General features: G+C 38.5%; 1 protein-coding gene across 4 annotated transcripts in view; it reads left to right on the forward strand.

Moving 5' to 3' along the window:
* Positions 1–15,615, forward strand: part of LOC134794177 (leucine zipper putative tumor suppressor 2 homolog) — a 120,169-nt gene extending 104,554 nt beyond the window's left edge. For 2 of the 4 annotated variants that reach the window (XM_063765900.1, XM_063765902.1), the window contains exons 2-6: positions 1,606–1,753; positions 2,653–2,770; positions 13,336–13,446; positions 13,935–14,151; positions 14,661–15,615. In XM_063765900.1, the coding sequence (XP_063621970.1) occupies positions 1,606–1,753; positions 2,653–2,770; positions 13,336–13,446; positions 13,935–14,151; positions 14,661–15,362 (1,296 nt within the window). In that variant the 3' untranslated portion in view covers positions 15,363–15,615. The remainder of the gene's footprint in view (positions 1–1,605; positions 1,754–2,652; positions 2,771–13,335; positions 13,447–13,934; positions 14,152–14,660) is intronic. The other 2 variants (XM_063765901.1, XM_063765903.1) reach the window with 1 other exon arrangement.
* Positions 15,616–15,985: the final 370 nt, after the last annotated feature.

The raw sequence follows: 15,985 nt of genomic DNA on the forward strand, positions 1-15,985 counted from the left end.
ATTCATTTATTTATCGTCAAGCGTGAACATTAATTTCATACTTAATGTGCGTATCTTAGCTATTTCTGGCAAAACTAATCTAATGGCACTAAAACTAGAAACTATAAAGTGTATAAGCTATAAATAAATACTGATTAAGGTTGCATAAAGCGTTGCTTAATATGAATAGTGACACAAAACAAAATGAAATGCCCTTCGATTTTAAATCTTACCAGTAAAAGATAGAATATTAAATGCAATAGCATTTCATTTTGAGTTGTGCCACTGTTCAGGATAAGCGTCGAAAAAAGGATGACTCACGTTAGACCGGGCCGTGTCCGGGCCGGAGCTACCGGCGCATCGTTTTCTATGGAAAGCATCACGTGATCGCCTGTCATGTCATAGAATTTTCTTTTAAGTATTAGCGCCCGAAGCTCTGGCCCGGATACGGCCCGGTCTAACGTGAGTCATCAATGTATAGGTAATAAAACAGTGAGTTGCACAAAATGCTTTCTGATCCTTTATAGCCGTGGATAAATTAGTCGCATTTATATCTACAGACTAAAAAACAACTGCATTCCCGTTGCCAGAGAGGTTTTGGAATTATACTGAGAAACTTTTACTATGGAAATACCCCGAAATCGTGAAATGTGGAAATGCAGTTATTTTTTAGCCACCGTGTATATTGTTTAATAGGGATGTTTACTATGTTTGAAATAAATTATTTCACACCATGGATGAAATAAAGTACCAGACGGTTATTCAGAAAAACTTAGAGAGCAGTTATTTTTTGTCACAATTTCTATTTAATAAAGGAAAAAAAAGTAGGTGACTTGACCGTGACGTCAGTTGTGCAGTTTCATATTATAAATTCGATAGTGGCTACTTAACCCTTTAACCGCCAGAGTCTGATATATAAGACATTACATATCCAGCTCATTTTGCCACAGTCTGATAAATAAGACAAGGATCTGATTTGGTTTTTACAGCACATTTATAACTCCTGTAACTCTGCCAACCTTACTCTGCGTGGTACAATTACTGTCGGTGGCGACACGAGCACGCTCGTTCAAAAAATGCTGGCGGTTAAAAGGTTAATCGTATCGACAGTTCGAAAAAATAAACCTATTTGACTAGTAGGAAAATACCTAATTGTAAAAAAAAAAACCTTGCCAAATCCGGTTATTATCATTGCTTTTGCTTTTTGTCCCGCCGGTGTTCAGTCTGATACCGATTACTCTATCCGATGTCATTAGATACGCTAACACGCTAAGGTTGAATTACACTAAGATTGCGACCAAAGCGCATAGGCGGAGCGGGAAACTAAAGTCAATACAAAGTTACAGTAGTATTTACATTTCATCTTTTGTTCGTTTCTAATAAGACATTGGCAGTATTTCCTCGCTGGATTGTTAGGCTGAAGCTGCCGGCTCTTTGATCTCCTGTGGTGCCTCTGTGTCACTTCGACAGGTTTTTGAAGAGACCATAGCGCTAGCGTCAGGGATAACATTTTAGATTTCGACATTGATTTCCTACTTTTTTGTATCGTTTACTTACACTTTTATTAAGTTTGATATTTACAATTTGGTCAGTCAATATGTAACTTTCATTTTTCATTTGTTCCAGGGCAAATCAGTGATCCGTCCGATCGCGTTCAAGCCGCTGGGCGGGCGGCTGTCGGCGGGCGGGGAGCGTTACGGCTCCACCCCGGTGCTCGCGAGCCGCCCGCCCTCGCACATGACGCTCTACGGCAGTGAGTACAACACTAGACACAGTATGTATAATGTTATCTTGTTGGCATCATGGCATCGTCATCATCAACGTCATAGTCGTCATATCATCACTTTTGTTATTTTGCAATCGTAATTGACATTCGTTGTCGTTTGGATACATTAGAGCTGCAGGCCTAGTAGAGGAGCGCAGCGACAGTATCTCGCCAGGGTGATAGACTACAGGACTAATCACGTCTTTTTCTAACTGTATTAAAATGTATGTATTAAAAGGGGCGGGTAGACTTAAAAAAATCTTACTGAACTATCAAAATATCTCATATCAAAATCAAAAATCAAAATCAAAAATATACTTTATTCATGTAGGCCTAGCAACAAGCTCTTATGAATCGTAATTAATCTTAATCTAATTATCAGAGCAATTTATTGATGTTAATATTATTCCATAATAACATTGGATTATTATACATATCAAATTTAACACTAAGAATTTCACAAAAGGATCGTCAAACATTAAAAAGATTGTATAAAAAATACTAGTCTAGAATTTCTAGAATAAAATCTACGCCAATTTTCGTGACCTTAGATGAATATAATTACCCTACCCATATCAAAAATTATCATAATAGTCTTGAATCATGATCGTCATCGCCATATCACTTCACCCATTATTTTATTAGTACATAGATCAAATAATATTTAACTGTGAACGAATGCTATACCATTAATAACCATTTTAAGGGAAGCCAAATTACAATTTGAAAAACACATTAGATTAATGAAATTGATTATAAATTTTAAAATAATGTATATTTAAACCTTTTTTGAAGTTATCATAAGAGATGGAGTAGTTTTCTAATTGTTACAATTAACAGTACAAATAGATATTCTTCAAGTGATAGTCCTACAGTAAGTATATAAAGTCCCTGGTATACATTTCCAGGCTCATCAGACGTTCGCGAAGCCCGCTGGTGCGGCTCTCCGCAGCCCGCGTCGCTCTCCGCTCTGCCGCCCGCCTCGCTACCCGCTCCGCTCCACCAACGCCACCACTCCGCTATTGTGTGAGTAACCTTATCCTTTTCGTACTTATTGCAAGATTTACAAAGCATTTCACGTTAAACCTATCGATATCGTTACTTAGTTGTACATATTACTCTCAGTGACTCTCTCTTCTTTGTATTTTTCTTTACGGCAAAGCCAAAAGGAATGTTGGTAGGTTTGTTTGTGTCGTAGTTTAAACTACGGAGCCAATTTTGATAGCTCTCAAAATCTAATCGTCCGTATTATCCGGTTGGCAGACTACATTTTAACAATCTTCTATTAAAGAAACGTTTAACTTGTTCTTACTCTCTGCTCGCCCGCTTGCTCCGCTCCGCTTTACAAAACGCTAAAACTTTACAATTGTAAACGTAACCTTATTTAATCATACCTGGCGCAACATTATTTGTTACGAATACTTAAACTCGTAACATCTGTTATTAATTATTTACTGAATTACGTTACGTTCCTCAACGCTTATGTATGACTTACTAGGTAACAATTAGCTAAGCCCGTAAAGGGTCCCACAGATTACCAGTTCGCCGGACGATATCAGCCTGTCAGTTGTTCGGAGCTGTCAAATTTTGCGTTTAACTGACAGGCCGATATCGTCCGGCGAACTGGTAATCAGTGGGCCCCTTAAGAGTTACATATTACTGCATTTACCTCTAGTGTAAATTTAATTTGACATGATGACATTTGAATGACGTACGCGTTTGCGTTTTGTATGGGATTTTGAGTTTCGAAATCGTCCCGTTTGGCGCGCTGTGCAAAATCCCATACAAAAATAGACAACGCAAACGCAAACACTCGTCACGCTGTCGAATGAAACTTACACTAGGGGTTCTGGTATAGAGAAGGAAAGAGGAAGAAGGTTTGCCATTGTTAAGGAATAGGATACCAGGGTGCTTAGCCAAGGTGTTAATCGCTTACGCTATGACAACGAAACGCTTTGTGTCTCTCTATCACTATTCCATCTTACATACAGTGACAGTTTCATTTCGTTCGCTACGGAGTGTAAACGATTGGCACAGCCACCATGCCAATCGTCGCGTCTACGCGTTCGCGTCGTATGTATATATGCGTCGTATGTATGCGGCGTTGTCTTGGTCTAACTCTAGTAGCACAGGGTGCGTACCCTGCTACAAGTCTACTACAAGTCTGCAACGATTTTGATAGTACACGCAGTGCAAGTGTTATTTTAAACGACTAACATCTATGAAATTATGACACTTGCACTGCGTATGCTATCAAAATCGTTGTAGACTTTTCTTGGTCTAACTCTATTTAGTTGCCTCTCTGAGATGACAATGAGTGGAGTGTACAAAAACAATCCTAATATCTTTTCTACACCCAAATATTTTACCATAAAAACTTAATTAATCCTCTTATTCTACTTTAACGGTACGGTACAGTCGTGCAAACAAACAGACGGTCAACGGTGGACAACAATAGCGAGATAAGCGATACACCACGAGATCGTCACGCCGAGATTGTGCTAACTGTACATCTTGACTATTTGTTAATACGCGCTTACTCCTAGCTAGACGAAGCAGGGCGCGTAGCCAACGTGCCAATCGTTATTACAGTAATAGCGAAAGAGATGAAGATTGTTGTAACTCGTATTTCGCCTCGTCTACAGCTCGACGTTATGGAACTAGTTTTATAAAGGGTGTAGCAGGACAGCCTTTTAAAAATTGCCCCCAAAGCTTTGAGTTCGAAACTATTACCATTTCGACGCGATAATAGAGTTATCTAATATTTAGATATGTATATAAATACTTATAAGTTATATGTTATATACCTAGAAAACATCCATACTACATCCACGTTGCAAAGCCGCTTACGCTATGTCGGTCACACCGATTTGTCCGCTCAGCGGTATGCGGGTTCAATCCTTTAATTAACCTTTGACATGTAATCCCGGTCTGTAGGTTGCAAGTAAACCCTGTAACCATTACCTATGTGTTAGGTTAGGGCCGTTCTACATTGTAGCAGTCCTTCTCTAACTAATACAGTTAGAGTAAAAACGGGTAGTCTATAATCTATCTCCTGGGCGAGATACTGTAGACCTACTGGGATTTTTGCGATTTTAGCGCGACTTTTGTCAGAAGTTCAGAACCTAGATGCTCGTATCCTACCTATAGTCGGACGAAGCGTACCTATAGTTGTACCGAGACTGACAGAAATAGGATGGAAAATAATTATGCATTACATCTGTACCCTCCTTACAAGGACAGGAACATATGTGACGTCCCACGGGTAAAGGTACCTTATGGCGGTTGGCGCTTACTCTATTTTTAACGCCGCTCCAATATTATTGCGGCGCTATGCGACGTAAGCGCCAGCCGCCATAAGGTACCTTTTTCCGTGGAACGTCACATATGTTTTTCCGGCTTATTACATTGCAACAAAGTTAATTAACTACCGGCTTCCTTACGCTGAAACTCCTGTATCAATTCCCTGAAATTCAGTAACAGTACTAAATTTATTTCAGTGATCAAAACCCGATTTCCGTGCGCCGGTGACACAAAAACGGCGTTTTTTCACGGAAAGCTCGCTTGATTGGCCACATTTGTAAGCGTGACTGTATCTGGCCATTTCTCTGTTAACGCTTCCTCGGACATAGGGTTGCTACTGCCCAATTTGTAAACTTGTAAAAAAAGTCCCTGTATATTTTGATGTTACTCGCATCTCGCTTGTGGGACTCATTGAGAGTAATGTCAAATTGAGTACCTACTGTCAAATGTCAAAATTTAAAAGTACATATTTGTATAGCTCCTCACGGTGAAACTTTTGTAATGTCTTTAATAAGTCTTGTATGTGATAGTTACTCGAAATAAAATGATATTTATTTATTATCAACAGAGTCTAGATGAATGTACCTATTAAATTTAACTAAGTTCGTTCTAAAAAAGCAATCACATTTGAGCAGAAAAAAACAAATACTTAAAAATCTACATTTGGACGGTCCTGACAAATTTACCAAACCTTCTAAGGGCCACTATTGCACCATTCACTAACCCGGGGTTAACTGGTTAAACCTGGAGTTACCATGGTTTCCAGTACAATTTGACACTGGGTTTAACCGGTTAACCCCGGGTTAGTGGGATGGTGCAAGTGGCGCTAAGATGGCTAAGCGCCACTTGCACCATTCCACTAACCCGGGGTTAACCGATTAAACCTGGAGTTACCATGGTTACCAGTACAATTTGACACTGGGTTAACAGTTTAACCGCTCAACCCTGGGTTAGTGGGATGGTGCAAGTGGCCCTAATAAGATGTAAGATCTGCTAACCCTAAAGTCAAATGGCATAGACAATCAAGAGTTACGTGAGCTCTATGGAATGGCAGCAATTACGTTTTATAATTAGACGAGTCGCGTGAGCACTCGCCGTTACAATTCATGAATGAGTGCGTTGCTGGGGCGTTAAAATGCTGCTGGGCTTGTTATAGACGGTCAGCGGTGTTACAGCATTTTATTTACTAAACTAATTTAATCATTACCAGTACAGAGGAAAATCCACAACGCAGGCTTCGTCAATATAATTAAGTAAAAAAATCTGTCAATCGTCAAAATATATTATGCACAGACAACTCAGACAACTTTTTTTCATTTGATATTTTATATTATTTCTACTCAGAATCACAAGCTCATTTGATCCTAATAAGAGAAAAAAGGTGTTCTAATTTTTGCCAGTGGAATCCTGTTTAAAACATTGAACGTACTACAAGCTCAGAAAGGTCGAGTCAGGTTTATATCGTATCGTCATGAAATACAACGAGTACCTACCAGCAAGTCCTCAGAAAACCCATGTTGTTGTTTTGCCCATAAATGTAACCCCAAACATATAAATGACTGTTATTGTCAGTGGGTTTCTTTACTGCCCTTTTATTTATTTATCCTGAATGCGCGTCCCGTACTAATGAGTAATCAGATAATTAGGTATTACTCAGTATCTCATTAGCGCTTGCAATTCTACGAATTAGGCGCCCATTCTTATTGTCACTTGTCAAACTTTAAATGTTATTACTGTCAAACAACTTTTACGGATTAAATAACCAATAAAAAACGCTTTCAAAATACAAATTGCAGCTGTCAAAATAATCCTTATTTAAAAATAGATCAGTTAACGAGGGTGCAATCACGGCGTCATTTTATAGTCGCACACGCACATCTGCTTCATACGCCGCGACAGTTCGCGAGTGACGCACGTGTGCACACCCTTATTTAGTAGTGTTTGTAAATAACGGGGCTTATGTTCGCTGGTTTAAAAAAAAAGTGTGATTGAATAAAATGAGTGAGATTTGGTGAAAAATTAAAAAGATTTTTGTGGTGTTATGTGAGCTTGGAGATATGTATAGGTAAATGTTTTATTTTTAAGAATTGTTTTGCATGTTATATACAATAAAATTGCAAGTATTTGTCGATAATATCTAGGTATATAGTCTTGATTGCGTGAAAACAAAGAAAATTATTTTTCTTCAGAATTATAGAGAGAAACTTTTCTCACATGTAAATAGAAATAGGTAGAGATGTATTTGAACGCTATTTTCATTAAATTAAATACAAATATTGCCTTTATTAGACTTTACTTCGTTAGATAGAGACCTGCCAGCAAAAAAAGTACCTTATTTATTTTTAAGTTAGGATTGAAATTAAGTTAATTTCTGATATCGCGTCGTTAGGAAGTCAGGAATCAAAAGTTACCGTATTTTTTTTGCTAAGTATTTTTACCTATAGGTGTTTTCTATATAATAAACTTCCTGTTTCCAGCTTTCTGTAGTACAGTTAACCTTCAATAATAGAAACTGATCATCAATTGTATGTTTTCCAGTACTTAACGGTGTTGAAGTAATATTTAAATGATTCATATCCGTTAGCTCCTATTAGACCGTAAACAGGGAATATTACTTACAGACACGCAATTGTGCTCATTTATAATAATTAATTAATAGTTAGGCTAGACAAGCATCTTTAAGTATGAGTCATACGCATTTCACTACGAGTATATTGATTTGACTGTGACCAATAGCTGTCTATCAAGGAACCGGATCACTCTTACATATTAATGCGATAGAGAGATAGAGTTTCGTTGGCGTAGCGCAAACGATTGGCAGCTTGGCTAGGCCCCCTGAAGACGATAACAATACACGGCCTGATTCGGACTTTAAGAAACGTCAAAAATTTGCTAAAGATACGATATGAATCGGATATGTCAGGTCAAAAGTAACGATTCTTCAAACAAAAACGTCACTTTTGACACTGGCATATACGATCCATATCGTAACTTTAGCAAATTTTAGACGTATCTTAAAGTTCGAATCAGGGCGACAGTTTGAGCGAGTCAAAGGGATATCTACTACATAAGTACATACATTGAGAGTAAATGTGACGTTCCACGGGAAATGGTACCTTATGGCGGCTGGCTCTTACGTCGCATAGCACCGCATTAGTATTGGAGCGGCGTTAATAATAGCGTAAGCGCCAACCGCCATAAGGTACCTTTACCCGTGGGATGTCACAAATGAGATCTGGGGACCGGAGTAAAACGGTATAATACCTAGCGTAGTAAATTTTTTGTAGGTATCTTCGCAAATTATGGTTTAAAAGTTTTAGCATTCTTAGCAATCACCTTTAAAAATCCCTCATTATGATACTCGAGCCGATATGATTACCTAAGAGAAAAACATTGGTGAGATATATTTTTACGCCGAACATTTTTGGCCATTTTCATTTTAAGTACCTAAACAAATAATCAATATATGTATGTATTTTCTTTTGTACCTAATACCTACCTTACCAGACATTTACGCTAACGATTCTAACAACATATCATTCATATAAATTGGTTCAGCCGTTTTCCTATATTTAAAAGGAGGGAACACAGGGACCGACATATTTTGACGTCAAATACATAAACCTGATGTTTATATGAAGAAATGTTAACCGTTCAATATTTTCCCAGGAGTGTTATCTAACGGTCAGAAATATGTAAACATGGCTAGAGTTGCATGAACATATTTGATATGCCCAATAAATGCTTGTGACTCGATCAGTAAATATGAGATAACTCTGTACAAACAGTTTTTTCTGTATTGTGCGTATTGATATTTGTACATGTTGTGTATCAACCTAAGGTTTGAATATGCCATCTGCTCAAAAGGTCAAAAGTGATAGATAAGATGACTGTGACTGGTGAAAAACGAAACGAAAAATGACAACTTTTAAATTACCGTGCCATATGTACGAGTATGTATATTGTTTTAGTTTGTTACTTTTCATTTGGCATTTGTCGATGTACCTATTGTCACGGATAGGCCCCTGGACATTTTGAGTCTTATCTCTACGCTCAACTTCATGGAATTGAGTCTAAATAAACCTACTAAGCAATTGTTTTATTCTCTAGTCGTAAACCTTTATCCTCAAGGATACATGCAACTAAAGTGCATATGCATCCGCTGGCGCATCCGTCGATTGCATTATCACGGCCGCTGGCTGACACGCATCCTGACTCTACCTAGTTATTGTTAGATAATGTTTTATATCATTTAATATATTGTACCAGTTTTATATGATGTATTGTTTTCAAAACTACTTATTAAAAACTAAATTTTGATTTGAAACGATTAAAAAATATTATTTTTTCACTAAAAAAATATCATGAACTGGCAACCTTGAAAAGCTTTAGTTCCACGCCACGAAAACAGATGGCGTCACTAGCCTACTTAAATCAAAATACCTCCAAAAACATGAATAATATATACGTATACCAGTCGTAAAACTAATTGCCGAACTCAAAAATGCCATCCATTTGATGATAATAGCAATAATTGAAGTAATTTGTCGAGAGTAACAATGGAGCAGGAGACGCGGTCGGCTGAGCCACATTTGCATCAAATAATTAAAAGGTTGTGTAATGGTTTCGCAAAGGATTATCTACATTGTGGCTAGGTGATACATGTGTGACGAGATGCGGGGTATGGGGGCTAGATAACCATATCTATTCTGACATACGTAACTATCATCATCATTGGCCTTTACATCTTCTTCAGATGTTTATTACAGCTGCTGTGTATTCCGAGAGTCGCATCTTTTCTTGTGACTGAACAAACCGATGTGGGCTCTGTACTGCTTCCCACAACGGTCACAAGTAAATTTGGCGTTAGCTGGAGGTGCCAGTTGTTGTCTCTTTAGACGACGCTCCTTAAGTTTTTCAAACCATTGATCGTGGTCGTGATTTGTTCTACCTTTGCGTAGTAAGTGACGCCATTCCAATCTGTTTGTCTGTCTAATCAATGGTATGGAATAGAATAGAATAGAAATAATTTATTCGTGAGCACAAACACAAAATAGAAAATTATACAAAACAGAGAAACATAAAAAGGAGAAAGTGCCACGAAATGGTCTGACCTCAGCATGTTGCGACTTCCAGCGCTGATCTTCCGATGATCCGGTGAAACAATCACGACAGATAACAAGTATTAACAACAAAATTAATATATAACATACAAAAGACAAAGATAGTGTCATCATATGGGGGCCAGATAAACGAGTGTGACATGCGACATAGTGACATACGTAGGTAGACTGCCTGGAGCTTATACTTCTTAATTATCTGAAGAGATATCTTTTCAAACTTAATAGACGATAGTGATGGAACTTATTACCTTCAGCGGAACTAACAAACATATGTTTAGTTGAATGTAATTTTTATGGTTCCCAAAGGGTAAAAACGGGAGCCTATTACTAAGACTCCCACTGTCCGTCTGTCTTTCTGTCTGTTACCAGGCTGTATCTCATGAACCGTTATAGCTAGACAGTCGAAATTTTCACAGATGATGTATTTCTGTTGCCGATATAACCACAAAAAAAAAATTATGGACCCTCGGTGGGCGAGTCCGACTCGCACTTGTCCGGTTTTTCAGTATAATTGTTTGGTTAAAATCCTGATAAGCCATCATGACTTTGCAGTCTCCAAATTTTGTTACACCTATCAGATTCTTAACTCGAGTAATTTTCATTACGAAAGCGAGAACAGATTATAATAATTATTTGATGCATTAACATTTGCCCTCGTTCAGAGCTAAATTCATTGTCATGCCAAATTATTTTAATTTCCTCATTATCACGTTTGCTTAGTTCTCTAATGATCGCACTTAATTCTTAGTGGCCTAAATTTGATCCATTAATTATATGTGCCTAGTATTTTAGCTAATGAACACTTTCCTTCCGGTGGAACAAAAAGTAGTAATCTAGTAAATATATCCTATCATTAATGAGGCTTATGTATGATTGCCTTATATAAGTTGAATATTAGCATTTCCGGTTACCTACTACTTATATACTTACTATGCAAAGATTCATTATTTATTAAGGATGACTCACGTTACAAGACACGGGCTGTGTCCGGGCCGGAGTTTTCGGGGCATCATTTTCTATGGAAAGCATCACGTGATCACCTGTCATGTCAGAGAAAAGTAAGCGCCGGAACGTCTAACGTGAATCATCCTTTAAGCTACCGCGAAACAAGAAAATCGAAATTTCGCTATCTGCCTCTCTATCACCCTTAAGGTCTGCGCTAACCAGTGAAGGTATTCATCATATTGCTGCTGACTGTACCTACGGAATACGGAATCGCTGAAGGCATGACCGTGACGTGCTACTTCATATTTTACTCACAATGCTCATATTTTAAATTACGAAACTTCACATTTAGGGAAAACATTATTGAGTGTGCGTGACAATGTGTGATAAATTAACTTCTCGCTAATGTTAAAAATAAGCTAATTTAGCTAATACTAAACAAATCTAAGTAGGTACCTACCCCACCATAACGTAGGTACCTAATGTACCTAATACTGTCTACTTGCGCCCTAGCTGCTCTTGAAATACTTCCCTTACTCCGAAATCTGAATCAATACCATAGTTCTTTTAAGATGAAACTCTAGAACTGGGTGCAGAAAGCCATTCGTTCACTAGCCTCATCATCAGCATATATAACTACTGGTATGTTGGACGAACAAGGGCCTCTGATGGATGAGAGAATTTAGGCGTTGGCCCAGTGTAGTTTAGGATTACACCTGTACCATAAAATCTATTTGAAGAAGAATTTATTATTTCTCTTCGCCGTAAATGTAATAAACTTACACAGGTAACTTTGGATAAATCTCTTCCAAGTCGCGATATATTAAGGTATGAGCAACCTCATGTAGGGATGTCTGCAGGCAACATCGCAGCCATATATTCCGCTTCTGTAGGCATAAGCGCAAAGTACCATACATATACTTCCAAGTCTTCACGCATCGCCTACAGACCAAGGCGGTCTGTCGAGCGAGACGACTTACACATAGTTTTACGGTGAAACGTCATAACTGCCTTGAAAATTTCTAACTTTATTATCATTTTCAAAGAAGAACATAACACGGTACTTGCCAGAATGGAAAGCACTTACAATACAGATGAATCAAGTAATTATAACGCATTGTGTTCATAAAAGTTCGGCTTACTGGGACGGAGATAAGAGTATGGTTCTCTAATGACTGTGTATTTGGATATTCCGTTACTTTGTGTAGATAAAAGCCCCTATTACTAGACAATTAGGTATTTTCTTTACAGAAATGGAACGAAATCACAGTAACATCAACGACTTCCGTATTTTAGAGCCGGAGTTCCACCAGTTTATACAGACAACAGTAATTTGCAACGAATATAACTATCATTCTTATGCCTGCGATGTTTTATGCACGTAGTAAGAAATTTTATGATAGAAATTATGTAGATTTTACAGGGTGTCGTGTATCATTCTCACGATTTGTATATTGAACACCCATCAGCAACGTAATTAACTGACCACTAAAATGTCTAAGTGGGACAATTTTCCTGTTATTTTGTTCTTTATGTTAATGTTATTTGATTCTCCTATATACATATTTCAATAACACTAGACAATTAAACATATGCACGGTCTGAACCTTAATTCAAAATAATAAAACGGTAAAACGAAGTGAGTCGTGAGCTTTTAGAACATTATTATGTCGTCGCCATAATGTTCATATCGGCTTTTAGTCCGTATAGATAGACCGTAAAAATATGTGCTGGAAACTGCATGTTCTTAACGCACGAGAAATGATGAATGGAAATAATATTGCAAGAACCGTTATTATTAAAATTCCTGAAGAAAATAATACTGCTATTTAAAACGCGGTCACGAAAACACGGGACTCGTAATAGCTAATTACTTATGACTTTTCTGAAGTTTAGGGGGCATAGCTTTCACCCTCAGTGACTTAAAATAGAAACCCCGAAACATGTATTTCAGTCTTTAGATGGCTTCACTGCCAAAAATATCCTACATATCGGACAACAAGATGCGATAAGTTCAGATTTAGCAATGGCATTATTTTTTCTAAGTTTGTTGTTTACTTCGATTTTGAATGGAATTTTAGAACAGATGCTGACGAATTCGGAAAAGTTTTTTCCCCCAACTCCTTCGAGGACTGCAGACGAGGAGTATATCTAGGTTAAGCGTCCTACCAATCTGTGTTCTCTATTCACGCCATTAAAGATATGCTTTTCTCTTTCCAGAACGAAGTCGAGTTCGGGACTGAGCGTGTCTGAGAGCAAGGAGCCGGCACCCGCGCCCTCGCCGGCTGACTCCGGCGTCGCTGAACTAGAAAGGGACCACCATGACTATAGGTAAGCCACTATGATCGCTTCTGAATGCCAGAACAGTGACTATTTTGGTCCACAGATCCCTCTACATGTCAAATCGCCCCAATCTTTTCGAGGCACATCTGTTACACTCAACGAGTAGGTATCTACGCGGATTTTGTGGGAGATGTGAGGCCTGAACTTCGCACTCGGTGCACTACGTGGCGCACCCCATTTAGTTTCTTCGGCTTTGAAATGCACGGAGATCTTATTCAGACAGTACATAATAATATACATGCATACGATAAGATTGCATTCCGTATATGGTTGAATTAAGAGTCTGTACGGAAAGAGAAGAGTCGTAAAATGTTACATGTGGAGTGATAGGGAGCCCTCCCTTACACTCCACGACTCTTCTCTTTCCGCACAGACTCTACCTACTTAACTATTGGCATGGTGGTATAGTCTTAAGTCTTCTTTTTGCTCACCTAAGCACATGGTCTTAATTGATGTCTTCATTTTCCTCATTCCAGTACAACCGACCGTCTCCGCTCGCACGACATTCGTCTCCGCGCGCCGCGAGCCCTCACGCTGCAGGGATACTCCAGGACCAACGAGAGAGATGCAGAACTGGCACGAGTGCGACGCGATCGTGCGTTGCTGCGACAACGACTTGAAGACACGGAGTGGAGTCTCTGCCAGAGAGCGGGGGAAATCGCGCTGCTGAAGACCCAGCTTAAAGATGCTCAGGTTTGTATTATATACGGTGTGCAAAACATTCGGTTACACCCTCACCCTTAAGGTATACTCGGGAATGAACGAACGAGACGCAGAGCTAGCTAGAATGCGATGCGATCGTGCGTTATTGCGACAGCGACTTGAAGACTCGAACCTCTCTCCGTTCGGACTTGAAATTCTCTGCCAAAAACCATGGCTTTTATTCCCATGGGAAAATTGGGAAATAGCGCTTTATTATGTAGAGTCTGTGCGGAAAGAGAAGAGACGTGGAATGTAAGGGAGCCCATACATTTAATTCATGACTCTTTCTTTCCGCACAGACTCTATAACATTTATATTTACATTTATTGATTGTCCAGTGATTTAGTGCTTGTCAAAGGCCAAATCATGTTAATGCTATATCTACATAAGTTTGAAATTAGTAAAGACTAACTATTTGTCTTAAAAAAATAGTCATCTCTATATGTATAAGCATTGTTTATATTTATTTGGTTGATAACATATTTTATTTAAATTTCCAGAACGAACAAACCGCAAAAGGCCACGAGTATCTCACCCTGAAAGCCGACTGCCGCCAACTACGAGAGGCACTCGACAGGAAGGAGAAAGAGATCATGAGACTCCGAGCAGAGTCAGAAGAAAAGGAAAAGAATACCAACCGGCTGCAATCCGAAGTCGACCGACTCACCAACGACCTTATGGAGAGCGTCGCCAACCTCTCCAAGACTAAAGAAGCAAGCAAAAGCGAGATAGATAAACTAAAAACCGAATTAAAAGAACTACGGCAGGAGCTGTCTGATGTTTCTCTAAGCGGTTACGAAGGGATCGAATGCGGAAGAACTATGAGAGGGATCTATGACGTATGCAAAACAAATGAGTATCACTGGACTTCAAGCGACAGCGCACTAGAAGACGCAGAGGTTCAGAGATTGAATGGAGAACTCCCAGACTCTTGCGGAGAACCCTGCCCCGCTAGCGCCATGGTGGACAGACTCAAGTGTGAACTCGAAGCTAAAGAACAACAATTCAACAACGAGAGAAGAAAGTGGTCCGAGGAGAAAGACAAAGTCCTCAGATACCAGAAGCAACTACAACTGAACTACGTCCAGATGTTTAGGCGCTCTCGTACTCTGGAAGCTGAGGTCGATAGCTTACGACTCGAGCTCGACCTTTGCAACAAAAACATGAAGAATGTGAAACACGGAAAAGCTATAGAATTGTAACAGTACCAAAATATTTAGAGTTATTATTTATCCAGGCCATGTAAATAGTATTTTGCCTGATATCTTGCCTTTTGCGGTAGTTCTAATGTTTTAATAATACTCGATAGGCAAGGGCTTAATGTCACAATTAAGTTACTATTGTACATTGATAAGTTCAAGCGGATAGATTCATGCTATGTTATGGGAATACGCGTATTTTATGTAAGAGAGATTTTAAGTTATTTTAGATAATAATAAAAGTATTTTGAAAATATGTATTTTCCTTTCTTTTAGTAGTGTAGGTACCTTCAAGGGAAACAAAGAAAATTGCTTAGAATGAGGCTACCGTTAAAATCACCAGTCAACATGCACGAAAAAAGTATAAATTTCAAATTATCGAATCGCCTAAAATGTCAAAGCTACCTACTGCTCTAATATTCCTTCATATTTCTTGCTTTCTTGCCATGAGTTTATTGCTAAAAGTAAAAACCAGATATGTCAGAGATCCTGAAATTAGTAATTACCTATAAAATAGACAAGATAGACAACTAAGCCTTACTATACCGATGTTGCCGCTGCCGCAGACGGTATACCTACTCCGTATTACTAGAGCCAATATTATGTTAGATTCTTATTGTATTGTA

This window comes from Cydia splendana, chromosome 10 (genome assembly GCF_910591565.1).
Source record: "Cydia splendana chromosome 10, ilCydSple1.2, whole genome shotgun sequence".
Lineage (NCBI taxonomy): Eukaryota > Metazoa > Arthropoda > Insecta > Lepidoptera > Tortricidae > Cydia > Cydia splendana.